Consider the following 20,960-nt stretch of genomic DNA (forward strand, 5'->3'; position numbering starts at 1 on the left):
TATTGTTTCTTAGAGCACAACAGTCTTCCATTATATACATATACTATAATTTGTTCAGCAATTTTCTAGTTGATTGGGTTAGTTTCTAGTTCTTTGCCATCACAAAAAGAGTTGCTGAATTTTTTTCATAAAGAACTTATCCTTCTTTCTTTGATTTCTTGGGATATAGACCTAGTAGTGATATTGCTAAGTTAAAAAGTATGCCAAAAAGTTAAATTTAGTACCTTTGGGGTCATAGTTCCAAATTGCTTTTTAGAATGCCTAGACCAAACCATAGTTCCATCAACAGTACAATAATGTAATTATGTTCCTAAAGTCTTTCTGACATTTGTCATTTTCCAATCTGATAGATGTGAGACAAAAACCACCTTGATAGTTTAGTTAGTTTGACATTGAATAAGTAAATTAATTTAGGTAAATTCATTTGACTTTATTGGCTCAGCCTACCCATGAGCAATTATTCTTCTTCCAATTATATAGGCTACTTCTTCAGAGTATTTTGTAGTTATGTTCACATAGTTCCTATGTAAATCTTGACAGACAGTCTCTCAAGTAATTTATAGATCTGAAGTTATTTTAATCTGAATTTTTTACTGATTTATTGAAATTAATAATAGGAAACTATTTTAAATTAATATTTCTATCTTTCTACTGGGTTTTGTTGGTAATATACAGAAATGCTGAAACTTATATGGGTTTGGTATCCTGCAACTTTGCTTGAAGTTATTATTTGAAATAACTTAGTTAACTTTTAGGATTTGGTAAGTGCATTTAGCTATTACTATTTTTATTATTATTACACATTGAATCATATGCAAAATTCAATAATTTTGTTTCCTCTTTGCTTATGCTTATTTTTTCAAATTCTTTTCCTAATTGCTATATCTGGTTTTTCTACTATTATGTCAAATAATCCCTACTAATATTCAGTAAATATTTTGTTAGTCAGGGAATAATAAAATTATCCTCCAATGTTAAGCTAATAAGGTTTAATTTATGGATTGAGACAACAAAAGGTCCATTTTTTAGGTTTAAAAATGACAGGAGATCAGAAGTAACCAGAATTATCCAAAACAAGTCTAAAATAAGGATTTTTTTTTCTTTTATAAGAGAGGGGAAAGTAACAATTTATGAGAAAGCCTGGGATTTTAAGGCAGAATGTAAGGTAAGTGTTAAAAGTTGAACCCATGGGTTAGCAAAGGATTCCCTTTGAGGTTTTTATCATTCAGTCCTTAAGCAAAAGAGTCAAATGCAGAAAGAACCTGGCCATTAAAATCTTTGTGTATTGGGGTGGTGATGGTAAATTTTTACTTCACCTAACCTAAAAGGCGTGTCTAAGTTTGAATAAGATTTTACCTGAAAGAGGACTAGAACATGTTTTAACATGTTTTAGTCAGTCTAGAGCTAACTCATGAGGAAACTCCTTCCAATGCAGATCAGAAATTGCTTTCCTGCTTAAGGATCCTAGAGGTTTGCCTGGCCCATTGAGAAGTGGAAGTGATTTGTCCAGTCATACAGCCAGTATGTGTCAGAGGTAACATTAGAACCCAGGTCTTCTTAACTCCACAGCTAACTCTTTATAAATTGTCTTACAAGATCTAACTACAATAAACTCTAAGTTATTTGCCACCAAATGAATATATGAATGAAGGAAAAATTATTCATTAAGTACTTAATACATGCACAACACAATGTTAAGTGTTGGGTATACAAATAGAAAAGTGAGATAATTTCTGCTCTCAAAAAGCTCACGTTTTAATGTGAACTCGCACATATGGAAAGGTTCAAGTACAAGTCGGATGGAAAGGTCCCCTGATCCTTAGCACACAGAGGCAAAGCAGATGACAGTGTTTCTTCCTTAATGTCATTTCCATTGAAAAATCATATCAGTTTATAATGTTGATCCACTTGTTAGTGCCAAGAACTTCATTGGTGAGAGTGTTCTTTCTGGGTCTTTCCCAAAAGCAGTTTCCAGGCTGACTGTCTATGAGTAACTTACCCAAATGACTTCAGGAGGCTAAGCTGGAAGCAATGCCATTGTGGGGGAGGGGGGAAGGGGAGCAAAGGGGACACAGCGACTCCCAAGACTATCAAGTTCTGGCTCATGAAGGGAACTGGTACTTAGGAAGGTGGTGGTGACTTGACTTGCCTGGCACAGGCGGCTTCCTGTCCCTTCCTCTGGGTGTCTCACTACTTCAGCCAGATTGTTTTGCCTGCTCTATAAGCGGCAGTGGGTTGACAGTTGGTAGGGTTCATTGGTACTTTCTCCACAGTAGTTGCTTCCTCACATAAGGCCTGAAAGGACTGGCTGGATACAGGACTAATTGCCTGGGTATTACATTATTCCCAAGACTCCTTGATAACAGTTGGTTAGCAATTGGTATTGGTGAAAGAGGAAGGTGAGCCCTTTCTCAACAACGACTGCTGCCCTCAATGATAACTACAATGATAACTACATTACTAATAAGTAATGAACCAGGAATAAAATGATAGGTAACATGGTTATTCCAACTTCAGAAGACTTTTATTTTTCTTCAATGAATCTATTTAGCAGGCTGTAGTTCAAAAGGAATTAGAAGAAAGATATGAAGACACTACCTTCCCAAAGGAAAAGATTTTTCCGCAAACCTCCCAAAACTCATCATAGTTTACACAGAGAAGGCACAGGTTACCCAGGCTGGGAAGCAATGCCTTTCATCCTTAGCCTGGAATAAGAAGCAATGGGACAAAAAGAGAAAGTGGTCAGCATTCCAATTTTTCTCAAGTAACACCTTTACACATGCGTTCATTATAATAAATTCACAGAATATCAGATTCACCCACATACCTATCCAAGTTGTCAAAGATCTCATATTTTGGAAAGCATCACTTAAAATAATGCTCATAGATGGTATATTGATGGTATGATTCTTAGTACACTATGCCTTCTTCTATCCCATTCTGCCAGCAGTATTGCAGCAACATATTTGTATGGATGTTGTATCCCTCTTATTTTGGTCCTTGTTGCCTCAAGATTTTCTAATCTCAATTTCATCCTGAAAAGATTTATTAATAACATTCTATTATTTTATTTCTTATCAGGCTCTGCAACATATTTTTAAAGCCTTTTTTCTCACCTCCTGACAATCCTAAGAATACTCTCGCATTCCATGCCCCAGAAAAGCTTCTAAAATTTGGACAATTAAGATTTAGAATATAAAATCCCTCCTAACTAGTAAACAAAAACTATGTCCTGGGCTGTCTAGTGGAGGGCTAAATAGTGAGCTCCCAAAATTATATTTAATGAGTCACTATACGGATGCTTGTCTTTGATTACGAAGAGAGATCATGGACCAATTAATTTACTGGTTATTGCTAGCCTAGTCAATAAATTAATTTATCTTACCTGGAATCCAGTCTCTTGGAATTTTTAATTATCATAATATTTCACATAAGTGTGACCATGTCAACCTTCTACTCAGTAAACTCCAGAGGCCTTGCCATTGACTCCAGTATTTATTTTATCTATCTATCTATCTATCTATCTATCTATCTATCTATCTATCTATCTATTTACTTATTTATTTATTTATATATCTATTTATTTATTTGTTTATGTTTATCATATAAATATATTGATTATTTTTAAATATTAAGTATATAAAACAAGAATATATAATAATGATAAATAGTAATCCAGTATGAAATATTATTTCATTTTTCTCATACTTATTCATTTCCACTTTTGTACTAGTTTAACAATATACATAATTATAGTACAGTAATACATCTATATCACTTACAAATAAGACTATGTACTGTAGTGATTAAAATAGTGGAAGACTTAAATTGTTGCAGATAATAGAGTGGTTGGCTTAAATTGTGACCGCAGAAAATATGGTTCAAGATAGTGTCTTGTTTTTAAATCAAATATAAGGTGGTCGCCAGGGAAAAATTCCCAATTATTAAATATACCCAAGTCAGCTGGGTTTTATAGAGGTTTTAATTCAAACAAACGAGGAATTAAAGAAAGAGAGAAAGAGAGAAAAAGGAAATAATGAGAAAAGGGCTATACCAGCGTAGGCCGGCATGAGCCAGCCTAGGAAGAGAGGGATCAGTCAGTCTTTTATCAACTTAACACAAGATCTCTGAGAGGAAGCCTGGAGAGAGTCCTTCAAGGCAGCCTTTCCCAGCTGAATCCCGAATCTGAATGTCCCCAGCTCTATCTGAGCTCCCTTTTAAAGCGAATTTTCTCCTATGTCACCTCCCCTAAGTTCTTACATCTACCAATCAAAGTAGACGTTTTTCAAAGGACAGACCATTCTTAATTCACACCTAAGAAGGCTTAAATTTTTGATTAAGTTCACACCAGAAAACCTCTGAGTAAGTTTCTCACCACTTTGCTCCTTCTAAATTCACAAGTTGCCTGACCTTTATAGGTACTTAGCACCCTTTTGTATTAGATCTAAAAATAGGCACAGCTTAAGAACTTTTGCCTTACTATAAGTATGGGTTTAAGTACTTTTCATTGTTCAGCAAAGAGTTTATAACTTTATCTTCCCCTAAAGTATGCTTAAGTAGGGGTGGAGTAGAGTTCCCACATTCCTGGTCAAGTACCTTCACTGCCCAAATGGGGAAGGGTCTTAACCAAACCTTATGAAATAGGTTCTGAGAATTTTTAAGGTTCACAGTACACATGTTGAAGGTGCACACTAAAAAAAATTTTAATGGTAAATGTATGATCAAAAAAGTTTGGAGCAGCTGGTGGCTCAGTGGATTGAGAGTTAGGCCTAGAGAGAGGAGGTCCTAAATTCAAATCTGGCATCAGACACTTCCCAGCTGTGTAATCTTGGGCAAGTCACTTAATTCCCACTGTCTAGGCCTTAGTGCTCTTATGCCTTGGAACCAATACAAAGTATTGATTCTAAGGCCAAAGGTAAGAGTTTCAAAAAATTTGGAGATAGCTATCTAGACCAAGGGTCCCCAAACTACGACCTGTGGACCACATGTGGTCCCCTGAGGCCATTTATCTGGCCTCCATCACACTTCTGGAAGGGGCACCTCTTTCATTGGTGGTCAGTGTGGTGGCACTGCAAAGCGCAGCATCACTCACATACATTATTACTTCTAATGATGTAATCCTTTGTGTGGCACCTTATTCTGAGAGTAAACTGAAGGAGAACGAGGTCCAGTGCAAAGAATTATGTGACTGCACAATGGAAGACATCAGTATGGTGAGCAGCGATCTGGGGGAGGGGATTCCACACTGTGTGTACTGCTGCCTGGTATAGTGGTGGTGGTGATGGGCCTGTGCAAGGTGTCACAGGCCCATCACAGCCAGTGCTGCAGCCTCTACTATCCCAGACAGCAGTATACAGATTTGTTCATAGTTTGTTTTTTTTATAGTCCGACCCTCCAATGGTCTGAGGAACAGTGAACTGGGGGTTTGGGGACCCCTGGTAGATAATAGGAAGCTATTAAAGTCTTTTGAGTGAGGAAAAAACGTAGGAAATACATTTTGGCAGTTGTGCAAAGGATGGATTGGATAGAAGGTACTCTGGTTAAGAAACTATGATAATAATCCAAGTGAGAAATGAAAGACTTAAACTTGGGTGGTAGTAGTCTGAGTGGGGAGGAGGAAAACTGATGGAATATATGTTGTGAAAGTATTGGATTATGGGATATTATTGGATATAAGGGGTATTTGGATATCCAAATTATTGGATAAAAGAGGTAGGAGAAAGAGAGGGAAAGGTACATATGCCCCACATCATGAGCTTAGGTGAAGAGGATAGCTGTGTGAGCCACAGAGAAATTGGATGGAGAAATAGTTTTCTTTTAAATTTGAGGAAAAGGTAGGACAGATAGATAGAGATATCCAGCAAGTAGCTGGAGATGTGGGACTAAGAACTCAGATAAGATTTAGGGAGTCATCTTGAGGCAACAATTGAAGATATGATAATTGAATGAGATTGCAAAGGAAACGTTTACAGAAAAAAAAGGGAAGCTAGAAGTTACCATCTCACTCTTATAGCTTCCACTGGAGAAGTAAAGTTAAAAGGACTATGCCCTCTTTGCAGAGAAATCAGAGACTCTCCCAGCTGGTCTTTGAATGATAGAAGTGTTCCTCACTGAGTTAAAGAGTTCCACAGTTTTCCATTTTAAAGACAATGATGCATAGTGGATTATGAGAGAAAGTTGCATTGTTAATTCTAATGTTATTCAGTGTGTAATAATATAATAAAAATAGCTAACAATTCTATAATAATACCCAACATGTACTTAGAAAACCTAAGTGCCAAATAATTGCTACTATAATTCTTTTTACATATGAGAAAAGTGAGTCTCAAATTGCCTTTCTATCCCAAAAGGAGAGTGAGGCAGGATTTGAATTCGAGTTTTCCTCATCCTTAGGTCAGCTGTGGGTTCACTGCATCATGCTGACAGATCTCTGGATTTGAGATGAGAAGACCTAGATCCATCTCTCTGCTTTAAGTATTCTTTCTGACCATCTCCCACTCCTAGAAAACTCTCCCTCCTCTGCTCCACCTACTGAATTCCCTCTGTTCCTTTAAGTCCCAACTAAATTTCCACTTTCTACAGGAAGCCTTCTCCAACTCCCCTTAATTCCAGTGCCTTCCCTCTAATTGATCCCCATTTATTCTGCATATAGTTTGCACGTTATGCTCCCATCAGACCGTAAGCTCCTAGAGAGCAGGCCGTGTCTTTTGCCATTTTTTATATTCACAGGGCTTAGCAGAGCCTGGCGTACAATTAAGTCTTAAAAAATAAGTGATTGTCGATTAATTGAATTAACTGACACTAGTTGTGTATCCTGGACAGGCCTTCTCCCTGAACTTCCACTGAACCTCCCTGAACCTGCAAAAAAAAGGGGCTGATAATAATAGAACCTGCCTCCTGGGATTGATTGTTGGGAATCAAAAGCGATCGAACATATATATAAAGCGCTTTGCCATAATGTACATAATGCGCAGTACCAACTCCAAAACGCTATACTAAGATGAGAGATTAGTGTATATTAGCCACAGCCTTCGCTATCTTCACTGGAGGGAGAGTTAGGGAAATCTCTCCTAGGACTGTCAGGACCATGGAGAAAGAACACCTCCTGTGAACTAGAAAAAGGCTCTCCTAGCCAAGGTAGACGGCGCTCAGAGGGCGTGGTCAAGGAGAGACAGATCGTAGCTCCGAGGAGGAATTCCATGGGTATAGCCTATCAGAAGGCTCCAGGGGCAGGTCTAAAAGCCTCTAGGGGCTGAACTTAAAGCATGGCAGCCACTCGGAGCTCGGGGTGGAGGTCTGACCCATCGCTTCCACTGGACATGCGCAGCGGTGTTTCCAAAGATTCAGGTAAGCATCTAGCATTTTGGGCTCCGGTTAGTTCGCTCCAACTGGGTCACTTTGGTGGACCTTAGGACAGCAATTGATCTGGATGAGTTTCCGATTTGTTTAGTCCGATGCTTTCTAACTCCGAGCTTAGGGGTCACCCCTTGGAGCCATGTCCTGTTCAGTGAAAGTTTCTGCAGTGGAAGGAGGGTAAATGTTCAGTTCATTTCCGGGTCGTCCCGCAGTTTTGATCTCCCCTGGTGGTGTCTTCACCAAAGCACACCCGGCTCCCTACCTTACTCCGTGATGCAGATTTACCTGCGGCCTGACAGCGGAGGAGCTGATTGTTGTGTCTTATCTAAACTGCCCCACATTAACACCCTGCTACTTAATTTAATTTTTTAAATTTTATTACGCCAATTTAGAGCATTATTCCTTGGTTACAAGAATCATATTCTTTCCCTCCCTCCTTTCCCCACACCCCTACCCCTTCCGCAGCCGAAGCTCAATTCCACTGGGTAATACCCTGCTACTTAAGAATTTATACGTTTAAATTTGCTCGACAATAGCCTAGACCTGTTGGGAACAAAGTACTTTGAATTTTTTGTTTTTGTTTTAAAGAACTGAACATAAGTAAAGAGTTTTGCAAATTTAAAGATTCTATATTATTATTATTCTTTACCCTAAGGCAGCCAGGTTGTTCAATAAATGAGGCGCTGGACTTGGAGTCAGGAAGACCTGAGTTCAAACCCAGCCTCAGATGTTAGCTGTGCTACCCTAACTCAAATCACTTAATCTCCCTTATAAGGCCTTAGCTTCTTCAACTGTAAAGTGTATCACATCTACCTCACAGGGTTGTTACTGAAGATCAAAAGAAATAATATTTGTATAAAGAATTTATTGATGTGCCTAGTGTATAAATACTTATTCCCTCCATACACATAGGCATTCTTCATCAGCTAGAGACATTTATTAAGTGCCTGTTTGATACAGAATTATGTACAGCTAGCAAATGGAAATATATAATAAGGCATGCGGCACATGAGCCTAGAATTTAAAATGTATTTATTATTAAAGTATATTTGTTGGGGAAGTGAAAATACATAAGTCAACTTCATTTTACCCTAGGGCATATCACTTAACCTTTCTAGACCACATTATTGTCATCTATAAAATGAGGTGGTAGATCTTTAAGGTCCCTTCTCCAGCTCTAAATCTATGGTCCTGTACACTCCATTTGCCTCCTACTCCTGTGCCTCATTATAGGGCAAAAGTGACTCTGAATTCTTTCTTTGATTCTATACCTGCTGAGCACAAGTTTTGGTAGCTCTGGACAAATTAGAAAGGCTTTTGAGTACAGACAGGTAGTTACTGATAGAAGCAACCTAAATAAGTTTGGAGAGATTCATCTTGCAAATACTGATCACCAAATGATTAACCCCTAAAACCATCTACTGCTAAGGAATAGAGAATATCACAGTGCTTGACATATACTAGTGTTTAATTGTTGTTATTCATCCTGCATTTTTCTTTTTTTTCCCCCAATTAAAATCCTTATCTTCCACCTTAGAATCAATACTGTGTATTCGTTCCAAGGCAGAAGAGCAGTAAGGGCTAGGCAGATGGTAGGCTAGGCAAATAAGTAATTTGCCCAGACTCACACAGCCAGGAAGTTTCTGAGGTCAGATTTGAACCCAGGACCTCCTATGTCCAGGCTTGGGTCCCTATCTACCAAATCACCTAACTGCCTCTTATCCTTCATTTTCCAAGAGGACTGATGACACCCTGGAGATGATGTCTTGCCTTGCATGTGATTTGATTTTAAGTAAGGCACAATTTCAGAAAGTCAGCTTCACCCTGTCTTCCAAAGTCATTAAAATCTAGGTGCAAAACAATAGGCAGTATGAGTGGTGAGGGTCCCAGACACAGTGAATGGTCTGGGCATCTCTGATTTCTGACCAAACTGTAGGTGTTCCACAGCACCTGTTTCAGCTTCCTTTATGGCCATTGGAATAAATTGTTCTCATCTGCCCATTCCACAAGAGGAAGGCTTCACATACTTGGGGTAGATAACCCCTTAGACACTAATGGGTTTGAGGCCTGCCAGTTACCCTCTATACCCTGCCTACTCAGGGAGTTGACCATGGTGTGGCTGGAGTCACAAGTGAGAGCAGGGTAGCAGGTAGACAACAGAGGTGTTGACTAAGGAGCCCCCAAAAGGACTCAACAAACCCTCACAACAAAGGTGCTAGTCCTCCTTGCATACTCCATGCATCCCAGGTGCTTAATAAATGTGGTTAATTGACTAGAGAAATTATATCTGCCTCAGTGGAGAGAATACTTAAATTGATAAAATTAGTGATTATTTTAAATATACATTGATGTATATATGTGTGTGTTGTAAACCTTAAAATTTCTTAGACTTATGAATGTTGGAAATTTCCCCATTGGAAAATTTCATACTTGAAAAAATTTCCTACTGATAGTAAGAACTCTATTGGAATATGAAACTCCTTGGCATGGGAAGGTCCTTCTCCTTCCTACTTAAGACTACTTTAGGACAGAAACCTTTTGCTAAACAATGGAAAGGGCTTTGACCTATGCTTAAGCATAGAACAGGAAGTTCTTTGAGTCATGATTGATTTTAGAATTGATACAATAGAGATACTTGGAATGACAGAACCAGGTCTTGGAAACTACAATCTCCACCCTACTCAGAGTAACAGGATTTAGGAAGGGCTGCAGCAAAGATCAAGATTTAATTATTTGAGAATATGACCTTCAACAGACATGTACAAAGGGTGCAGACCTCTGGGCAGTCCTGGGTTAAGCTAGAGCCACCATTGGCACAGGAGAGACATCGACAGTGATTGGTAGATGTGAGAACTGAGGGGAGGGAACTTAGATTGTTTGCTTAAAGATAGCGGGGTCTGAGGACTGAGAGAGGAGGAGAGTTTTTTGCTCTGAAGGAGGTCTGAGAGGAGAGAGGTCCTGGAGGGAGAGCTCCTGGAGAGATCTTGAAGGAGGCTGTGGAAGGAGAACTCAGGAGGAGTCAGGAGAAAAATTCTCTGGAAACATTTCTTGAAAGGAGGCTCTCTTGAAGGTGGAGGCTGAGGTTGGCATGAGAAACCTTACCTAGAGAGATCTTAGGTGAGTAATAAAACCAACTGACTGATTTATCTCTTAGGACTGAGGTCTAGGCCTTATTGGCTTGAGACCCTTCATTCTTATTCCTTTCTTACTTTCTCTCTTTTTCTATTGATTAATCAGTGTATTATAAATTAAATTTCTCTATAAAACCCAGTTGGCTTTGGCATATTCATAAATTGGGAATATATTCCCTGGCAACCATCTTATATTTATATAAAACCAAGACACAGTAGAAAACATATTTCAGCGGTCATATTTGTTATATATTTCCCTTGCTCCCAAACATTTTAATTATCACAGTTTATGGCTTCCACTCTCCTATCTACAACTATTTAATGCTCAAAACTATTTTAAATCTAACAGTGTGTACATATATATATATGTACACACTGTTATATATACATATATAACATATATATATACATATATACATATATATATGTACACATATATATATATATATATGTAGAGAAACATTTATATGTGGAGAGAGAGATGGTGCTGTATTATTTTTTATTACTTTAGAAATAATATTTGGGATTCTTTCCCCCTTTTCATTACCATGCCTCTACTCTAGTTTATAAAAACACTTTCTTGAGATTCCTTATTCACTTTTTAAAGTTCTTTCATATTAGAGGTTGTGCCAAGGGGTCTTTCTGTACTTGTAGGTCTTAGGGAATATAAGAGATACTCCCTATTACAGAGATACCTGGTTGTGGATAAAAACCACCTCTGACCGCTCCCACTGACTCAACATATTCTTCCTTGGGCTTCGGTTTCTTTTTAAATATGGATAATAAGATTTAAATCACTGGTTTGTAAAGGTGATCAGATTTGCAAAATGAGAAAGGGGAATGTAAATTAACTTTTGGAATACTGAAAAAGATACCAAACAAAAAGATAATCTTACAAAAACAGGGCGTCTGATTCTTCACATCTTGGAAGCAGCTCATGAAAAGAGATTTAGATTTTTGAAACTGAGTAAGTAAATGATGACAATGAGCTTGCTGCAGTGTACTACTTAAAGAATTAAGAAAAATACCATCTCTTCCCTCAAAGAACTTAAAACTATGTGAAAAGCAGCAGAGAACATAAGACAATCATAATCCAATTCTAAGACGGTTTCCAGTTGTATCATTTTCCTTGATTTCTAGAAGAAAACAAGGTGATTGGGAGATTGGCAAAAGCTGGTGAATCTGAATTGTTTCTTTGGTTTATAGGTCTAATTTTTAATAAATTATTTCTTATATCTTGCCCTTCTCCTATTCCTATTTTAGCTCTTTTCTCTTTATTCAGCCCTTAGCTAGGAGAACGCTCAACCACAAGATGACAAATCAAGCAACCAACCTACATATATTTATTTTTTTAAACTCTTACTTTCTGTCTTAAAATCAATAGTATATATTGGTTCTAAGACAGAAGAGCAGTAAGGGCTAGGTATAATGAAGGAGGAAAAATGAGAGAAAGAAGCAAGGTTTTCTCTCCTCTGTTACTAATGGGGAGAGGTAAACCAGATATTGTCTCAACTGGAGACTCTAGTGAGATGTTGAAAAGGAGAAGTGGGGGATGGAGACAGGGTTTGTAATTGATTGACTCAGGTAAGGTGGATCTCTCTCTCCCTTACTTTACATAGGCACTGGGGTTAAGTGGTTGCCTTGGGTCACACAGCTAGGAAGTGGCTGAGGCCAGATTTGAACTTCATGTATCTAAGCCTCACTCTCAATCCACTGAGCCACCTAGCTGTGCCTCCACATGTATTTATTAAGTAGTTACTTAATACTGTGCTAGGCACTAGGAATACAGCTACAGAGAATGAAAATGGCCCTGCTAACAAATAGCCTATATTCTAATTTAGGAAACTATGAGTATGTTTACATATATACACACATGTGTCATATGTGTAATGTGAATGTTAAAAACTGTAAATGCCAAACTCTGTAAAGGTTTTGGCCAAACTGCAAAGGATAATTTTTAGTGTTTTGACTTAAAATCAAAAATAAGTGGTCACCCAGTCAGCTGGGATTTATGGAGATTTTTAATTAATATAAATGAAGGAATTAAAGAAAGGAGAGAGAGAGAAAGAGAGAGAGAGAATTAATTGCTCTGGCTTGGGCTGAGCCAATCAATATAGAAGGGCTTAGGTCGAATGACCTAGGCCTGAGCCTAAGGGAGAGCGAGTCAGTCTTTATCACTCACCACAAGATCGTCTCCAAGCAAGCTCCAGTCCTTACTTCAATTCCAAACTCCAACCAACTCCAACTCCAACTAACTACCTACCACCCAAATTCAATAAGTCCCTTCCTTTTAAAGAAATTTTCTCTTATGTTACCTCCCCTAAATTTTCACGTCTACCAATCACAGTAGACACTTTTTCCCAGGACTTCCCATTCTTAGTTCTCATCTTCTTTGGTTCTCACCTTCTCTGGTTAGATTAAAACTTCACACCTCTTTTGTTAAGCTTGCCTTTTGTAAGTTGCTTGACCTTTTAGTGACTAATTTAACCTTTATAGGTACTTAGCACCCTTTTGTATTAGATCTAAAAATAAACCACCTAGCTTAAGGTTTTGGCTTCACTATAAGATATGAGTTAGGGACTTTTCATTGTTCAATCAGGAGTTTGCAACTTTATCTTCCCCTAAGGCACTGTCTGAGTAGGGTGGAGTAACTTTAAAGTTCCCAATACATTCCTGATCAAGTACCTCCATTGTTAAAAATGGGGAATAGCTTAACCAAATCTTCTAAGGTACAGTCTGAGCAGTTTTAAGATTCACAGGAACATATATAATATATGTAATGTATAGATATATTTTAGAAAACAAATTGTGTGTGTGTGTGTGTGTGTGTGTGTGTGTGTGTGTGTGTGTGTGTGTTGAGAAGACAGGACTCATTAGAAAAGACCTTGATGTAGGGAAAGATTAAAGGCAAAAGGAGAAGAGGACAGCAGAAGAGGAGATAGCTTTATAGAAACAATGAACATGAATTTAGACAGGCTTAGAGAGAGGCTGGAGGATAGAAAGGCCTGATGTGCTATGGTTCATGGGGTCAAAAAAAGTCAAACACAACTGAATGACGGAAAACCACAAAAATACTTGCATAAATATAAAATACACATTATATAAATATAAATACACATACAATATAAATTACAAAATGAAAAAATACAAATACATACACAGAGGTGAATATAAGGGAGTTCTGGAAGGAGGGCACTAACAGTTGGGGAGATCAGAAAAGCTTTCTGCAGATGTTTCTTAAGGTACAGTTTAAAGGAAGTAAGGGACTCTCTAGGTAAAGAGGTGCTTAATAAATGTTTATTGAATTAAATGTCTATATCCTTTGACCTAGAGATTCCACTGCTAAGCATAAACCCCAATCAATAAAATATATCAATTATTAAATGCCTAGTATGTGCCAGGCCCTGTACTGTGGTAGGTCAAAGACAAAATGAAACAAAAAAAAAATACAAATCAAAAGAAACATTTAAATATGAAAAATCAACTGGTTTGTATATGAACCAAAACATTAATAGCAATATTTTCTATAGTTACAAAGAATTACAATGTAGATGCTCATCAATTGAAGAATGGCTAACAAGTTTTATACATGAATGTATATTAGAATATTATTTTGCTGTAAGAAAAATGAATATAATTAATACAGAGAAATTGGAAAAGTTCTACAAACTGATAGAAGTAAGCCAATATAGAAAATCAGTATACACAATGAAAAAAATGTAAATGGATTTCATTTCTCTTCCCCATTTTTCCTTTGCCTTTCTTAATTAGTTTTTGAAGTTCTTTCTGAGCTCTTCCAAAATCTGTGTTCGATTCATATTTTTCTTTTGGACTTTGCATGTGTTTGCTTTGCTTTCACTCTTTCTGTGTCTGTATCTTACTCTTTGTCTCCATAAAAGTTCTCTATAGTTAGGTGCTTTTTTATGGTCTGCTCATTTTTCTTACCTTTTTATAGATAGGTACTGTTCTCTGGGAAGTTAGGGTATCCTCTTAAGCTTCAGTCCTTCCTTGATTGCTACCCTTAGCTTTATTTCTGGGTTCCTGCCAATTTCAATTCTGTCAAGATGGTATGATGGCCTGAGGGATGAGAGTTCTGAGTGCCACCTCCCACTGCTGATTCAATTAATCCTTGAGACTGCTGATGGCTGAAATTCTCTCTTCAGACTTGGGTGAAGTTTTTGGTCTCACTATGGCTCGATCAGGTCAGACACACAGTAGATTGCCCTGCCTTGGGTATCTATGTTGGGTTTTTAGCAAAAAGATCAGGCCCATCCCCCTTCTAACCCCAACCCACTCCCAGCCCCGCTGCTTTGGGTTCACCAACTACCCCAAACTGGACTCTATGTCCTTGCCACAGGCCCAGACTGAGACTCCTGGCATCACTCTTGGGCCCACACACATCAGGCTTCCCTGGGCTGGAATTCTGCATTTCACTACAGGCTTGCTTGTAATTGGCTTAGACCTCTATCTGCCCAGGCAGGGTCTCAAGGTCTGGATGTTGCCTTGGGCTCAGGTTGGCTCAGAGTGGCTGGCTCTTGGCTTACTCCTCACTGCTTGCTCTAGCGCCCTGCTGCCTGTGCTCTCCTCTCACCCCAATGCCCCAGATGTTCTCCTCCTACCTTTTAGGTTTTTCTCTTCTTGAAAGTTGTTTCACTCTATCTCCTTGTTGGTTCTTTCACTCCTGTCTTTGCTTTGTGGTGTTATTTTAAGATTGGTTGGAGAGGATTCTCATGGTGGTTTCAAGCTTCCCTGCTTCTAGTCTACCATATTGACTCTGGCTAGAAAACTTATATATGGAAAACAATATAATTGGGAAGAAAAATAAGTCAATTAAAAGTGAATCCTGGGAAATTATGATGATCAGGTTTGACCCAAAAAAGATATGAGAAGGTATTTTGCCCCTTCTTTATAAAGGAAGGATACTATGGGTGTGGAAATACTGCATGTATTATAAGTTCTTTCTGATGTCCATTGTAAGACCTTTTTCATATGTTTTGATGTTTTTTTGATACATTGGTTATTTTTGTGGAATTGTTTTTTTCCCCCCACATTTTTATTCCTTGTCATAAGAGATTGCCCACTGGAAGTGGGAGGGGAGATACATTGGAAAATAAAGATGAAGAAAAAACAAAAGAGAGCAATAAAAATTTACCTGGAATAAAAATTACCATGAAGTTTTAAAAGTAGGCTCCCATTTTGGAGAAAAATCACTTCAGTGATTCATGGTAAAACTTAATATTTCCCAAATTTAAGAGAGAGTAGCCATAATTTAGAAATACTTATAAGCCTTCTTTTATATATCTATGCTTACTTTGAGGTTCAGTATATTAATAAGTGTTATATTTTTAAAATTTAGGATGGCTCCTTCCAGTGAATTGATGTCAAGAAAGATCTTCAAAGGAATTTTAGCACTTGAACTTGTTGGAATAACTGGAGCATTTTTCTTATTTAATAAAATGAACACAAGTCAAGGTAAAAGTTAATTTTTAAAACTCTTGAGAGGTGCTTTTTACTACTTTGAAATATAAAGCATATCAGCATTCTTTCCATAGTAGACATTTTTAAGGAAGAGTTGTCCTTTATGCCCCCAACTAGTTGTCCTTTATGCTCCCAATTAATATATTAAATACAGATTTAAAGCATGAATAAAAAAGATTGCTTTGTTTAGGGACAGAACTTGAAGGTGAATAAGATAGTGGCCCAAGAGGACAAATTGGTTGGGGCAGTTTCTAAGGACCATTTCTGGGAACTTCCCTGGAGGAAACAGCCTGAATGTAGGAAGTAGTATCATGGTGCTACCAAATACTTGCTGTATTTGAATTCTTGCTAGTGACCTTTTGCATCTTAAACTCTAATTATTTGAGTCATAATTATAATAAAAAAGCATTGCACCTAAATGTGAATCATAGTTCTAAACTTTTCATACAATGTACACCTTCCAATCATATAAACAGAATAGATGCCAAACGAGAAATGACTCCATGGCTAGTGTGAAAGAATTCCTGCAGCCCAGGAGAAGACAATTCAGTTTATCCTTAAATGCTATTTATACATTGATTTCATCTGAAATATGAATTGTTGTTAAAGATTTAGGAGGACCCTGTAGGTGCATTTGGGACCCAATCCAAGCATTACTGAGTTACCAGAAATATTGTAAGGGGCCTCTTACCCAGAAAACTCCCACAGAAGCATCATCTCATGGGTTTGCTAAACATGACGAAATTCTGATTTAGGCTTTTTTTTTCCCCATCAGATTTCAGGCATACAATGAGTAAGAGATTTCCCTTTATCTTAGAAGGTATGTTTTTTCTTCATAATTCATGTAAAAATGGGTAAGCCTGTAGGAAGGAGCCAATGCTGGTAACCCTTAAAGATTTGTAGTGGAAGAGGGGGGAGTGGTCCAGGGAAAAGAGCCTAGGCCTTGGGTGGCAGCTGGGTGGCTTAATGGATTGAGAGATGGGAGGTCCTGGGTTCAAATGTGGCTTCAGACACTTCCTGGGCAAGTCACTTAACTCTCGTCTAGCTCTTACTGCCCTTCTGCTTTGGAATCAATATGCAGTATTAATTCTAAAATGGAAGGTAAAGGTTTAAAAAAAATTAATTTTCAGCCTCCCACGAAAATCCTGTTATGATGTTATCCCATGATATGGAGATAGCACTAAGTTATTTAAGGCTGTCCCACAGATTACCTACCTCATAGAGGCATTGGAAGAAAGTGCTTTGTAAACCTTAAAGCACTTATATAAATGTTATCATCCCAATCTACTCCTAAATGGCATATTATCCTTGTTATAGAATTGAATTGTAATTTTATTTCTTGCAAAAAAAGTCTTAAAATTATAAAATGTCCTAGCTCTGGACGAAGTAAATTAAACACATTCTGTCAATGTCATCTCCTTTTAGTTTGTATCCATCTGAGTAATTTAAGTAAAGGATCTCTTCACATCTTCTTGCTATAATAAAGTATAATGAATAATGTTAGTTGTAATTCCTTTTTTACATGAATTTGAAACTGAAACAGATATTCTTCTTTTTAGTATATTACAAATCCAATGAATGGGCTGGACTCTATGGAATAAGGGAACACGATCAAGAAAAATGGTTAAACCGCAAAAATTAGAAGTAAGTCAATTTTATTTTTTTAAACCCTCACCTTCTGTCATAGAATTAGTATTGTGTATTGGTTCTAAGGCAGAGGAGCAGTAAGGGCCAGGTAGTGGGAGTTAAGTGACTTCTCCAGGGTCACACAGCTAGGAAATGTCTGAGATCATATTTGAACCTAGGACCTTCCACCTCTGGACCTGGCTCCCAATCCACTGAACCACCCAGCTGACCCCAAAGTAAGCTGAATTTTAAGGAAAAAAATTATTGGTTATTAAAAAAATATTCTTTTTTTCTTTTGTTGTATTTTTCAGCCTCTCCAGTTTGAAGATTTCTCTCTGAATTATAAAGCCAATCACCTCATTTAGCCTCCTGTTGAAAATTTTTTATACTTTTGAAGAAAAGGTCCACTTGGTTGCATAATTACATCAAATAAAGTCTTTGACTAAAAATTTTGTGCATACATATATTTATATTCACATAAATGTATATGTGTATTTTTTTTAATTCAAAAAGGCCATATTCTAGTAGGGTAATTGAGATCCTTTAGTATTCTGAAACCAGCCATATATGGCAGAAAGAAAGGAAAAATTTTCAGTCACAGATATCTGGTCAAAATACATGTTTATCAGTGTAAGAAAAGCATTGATTAACTTTAAAATATCAGAAAATCTGACTATATTTAGTTTATCAATATCATTACAGCATACAGCATATGGCATATGGTAAATTATGTGATTAGTAAAATAAGATCAGGAAAGTTGAAATTTTTTTTTCATTTGATTGAGATAGAAATAATCACAACCCAAAATTCCAGTATTTTTCCATTATTGCTAACTAAATAACTGCTTAACTTTTTAATCAGTCACTCAGATGGCTTAAAACCAGTATTCTGTAAGTTACTAAGCATTTGTTGAAAAGCTGCTGTTTTACAGCATTGTGGAGAAAATTGATAGAGATTTTTGTGATTTGGGAATTGAAAAATTATTTATAGCTTTATAAACCTGTTGCTTCATTGCAGGAGAACTCCAGAAATTTTAAAAGATGCTCACTGAGAATTCCTTTCAAAGAGATATTGAGAATAGGGAAGTTTTAGATCTCAAACAGGATGAAGAAAAGATCTTTTGAATTTGCCTAGGAAGCAATGATTGCTATTTCAATGTAGAAAGAACAATTCAGACTTAGGGGAAAGAGAAAGGAGCTCAGGAATAGAAAGGGAATTGTTTTAGAATAAATATATGCAATACATGAAGTGGTCTAAACATGAATAAGAGTAAGAGACCCAGATAATTAAATATAAATATAATATAATTACATGCAATTAATTATATTGAATTTATAAATATGAATTAAGGGGAGAAAAAGAATGGGGTAAACTTGGCACTTTAAGAATGTAAAGGACTTGCTAATGAGATAAGATAAGGAAGGGATACATAAAATGAAATTGCCCATTACTTCAGAAGAAAAATACAGTAAATCTTTCCAGTTATAAGCAGTGTTGTAACTAATAATGGGCAAAGTGTGACGTGGAGAGGAGGAAGGAGGGTTCACTTCTTTCCCATGGTGACTACTGTTCCTTCACCTCATTTCACAGCCATTGTTAGCATAGGGCACAATTGCTCTGAGTAGGTATCTCCACACTGTAATGGCTTCCAGAGTGAAGACTCATAGACTGCCCTCCTAGCTGTATCCATGCTGTTCTTTGAAGTCAAAGGAATCCCATCCCTGACTTCCTTCTCTAAATTTGCCCCAGGTCTGATTTTGGTAGAGCTCTGGTTATAAGTGACAAAGAATAAGGCTATAAAGTTACTGTTTTCTTATCTTGAAATGAAACAGTCTAAAATTATTATTTTCTTATTCAATTGTCTTTCTAGTATTGACCTTGTGGAACTGACTTTTATCTTCTAGCTATTGAAATTTTATTAGGTAAATGCGTAATTAATAATAAATTCCTCCACCAGAAAATGAAATGATCACTCTCACCTATATAATAGGGTTGTTATGAATATGTGAATATATTTTTAAAATGTTAGATAGCATAAGCTAGTTTAAACCTAATGTACTATACTAAAACATTTAGCTCTGTATGGAAATTGAGGAAGTTAAATTGACTAAAAGAATAGAGCCTAAAACTCAGTTCTCTTTCATTCTCTGATTTAACAAGAGTAGAGCATCATCTAAATTGACAGAAGGACTAATGAATGCATGTGACATAATAGAAGTCTTTAACGTGACTCATGAAGGGGCTTATACTACTACAGCAGGATGCCATATCAAAGGCTACAGAAGATGAACTGAGCTAGGGCTGAAGATAGCAATGCCCTGGGAAAAAAAGAGTTTAGAATAGACTGACTAAAAAGCATCTGAGGAGATTGTTTAGCTTCAGTAACATTAGAGCTTACTGGTCCTCAGATGTCCCAAGTCAAAGGCCTTGACATCCATTAACACCACCTCTGCCAATGCTTTTCGCTTTCTTCAAGCACATCCATTGATGAACCTCTATCTTTATCAGCTTCACCAAACATGCTTCTCAAGGAAATTGCATTATCTAAAAATCATTGAAGTCATCTTCATTTTCACTACCTTCTGAAAGAGAAAACTACCTTCAAAAGGAGATAGTTTTAATGGGAAGGATCTAGATGGATTGAAAATGGAAAAAACCCAACTAAGAACCTCCCAGGGACAGTGAAACACAACCCTTACAATTATAGAAAAAACAAGTTTATTGAGGTTAGGGAAATGGTAGATAAGGTCCTAAATCTATACAGATCTAACTCCAACCACCAATCTATGCTCCCCTCACAGGGATGCCCTTTTGGTCTTCTCAAGCCCTTCTTATTCACTCCCTGATCTTATCTATCATCCCCAAACTATCTAACTACTTATATACTACAGATTGTCTTTAAAAGGCTGAGGATGCAGGACTCACAGCTGTACTGAGTCCTTACCCAAAGCCTGAGTTGGCTTCCTAGATAAACCCAAAGTCCTAGGTGACAAAACCCTTGGGTTTACCTTAACCAAGTTGATCTCTGACAGGTTGATTTCTGTACTTCAAAGAAAAGGCAGGTCTCCTCCAAGGCAGTTCTCCAACAAAGAATTTCCTAATCTTTCCACAAGATTAGTCTGTTCCCAGGAGATGCCAGAGCAAAGATCCTCCCTACCAGCTCAGAGGAAAACCAGATCAGGAGTGACCATTAAACCCAGTAAAACTCCCAAGAGCTTCCTCTCCTTTCAGAATCTTCTCCCAGAGTTTGTGTCTAAATTCTCCTCCTTTCCTCTTAAAGACAATCCACGCATTTTTCTCCATCCCTTATCACTTATCCTTATACTTCCATATCAGACCCCTCATCTGTTAGGACATTCTTTACCTAG

General features: G+C 37.3%; 1 protein-coding gene across 2 annotated transcripts; it reads left to right on the forward strand.

The window, feature by feature from the left end:
* The first annotated feature begins 7,235 nt into the window (after window positions 1-7,235).
* CEBPZOS (CEBPZ opposite strand) lies at window positions 7,236-18,040 on the forward strand. 2 transcript variants are annotated; one of them, XM_016428669.2, is made up of 5 exons: window positions 7,236-7,347; window positions 15,844-15,959; window positions 16,741-16,785; window positions 17,525-17,609; window positions 17,903-18,040. In XM_016428669.2, exons 2-4 carry the CDS (start codon window positions 15,845-15,847, stop codon window positions 17,605-17,607), a joined length of 243 nt encoding a protein of 80 aa, XP_016284155.1. In that variant the 5' UTR covers window positions 7,236-7,347; window position 15,844; the 3' UTR covers window positions 17,608-17,609; window positions 17,903-18,040. The 2 variants fall into 2 exon arrangements, with proteins under 2 accessions (XP_016284155.1, XP_056669254.1); XM_056813276.1 differs by lacking the exon at window positions 7,236-7,347 and adding an exon at window positions 10,341-10,473.
* The last annotated feature ends 2,920 nt before the right edge of the window (window positions 18,041-20,960 follow it).

Source organism: Monodelphis domestica, chromosome 1 (genome assembly GCF_027887165.1).
Source record: "Monodelphis domestica isolate mMonDom1 chromosome 1, mMonDom1.pri, whole genome shotgun sequence".
NCBI lineage: Eukaryota > Metazoa > Chordata > Mammalia > Didelphimorphia > Didelphidae > Monodelphis > Monodelphis domestica.

Excerpts from the sequence above, each read along its gene's own strand:
- CEBPZOS (XM_016428669.2), top strand. The coding sequence starts at position 15,845 with ATGGCTCCTTCCAGTGAATTGATGTCAAGAAAGATCTTCAAAGGAATT. Across the intron at positions 15,960-16,740 it reads TAAAATGAACACAAGTCAAG|ATTTCAGGCATACAATGAGT; the intron begins GTAAAAGTTAAT and ends TTTCCCCATCAG. Across the intron at positions 16,786-17,524 it reads ATTTCCCTTTATCTTAGAAG|TATATTACAAATCCAATGAA; the intron begins GTATGTTTTTTC and ends TCTTCTTTTTAG.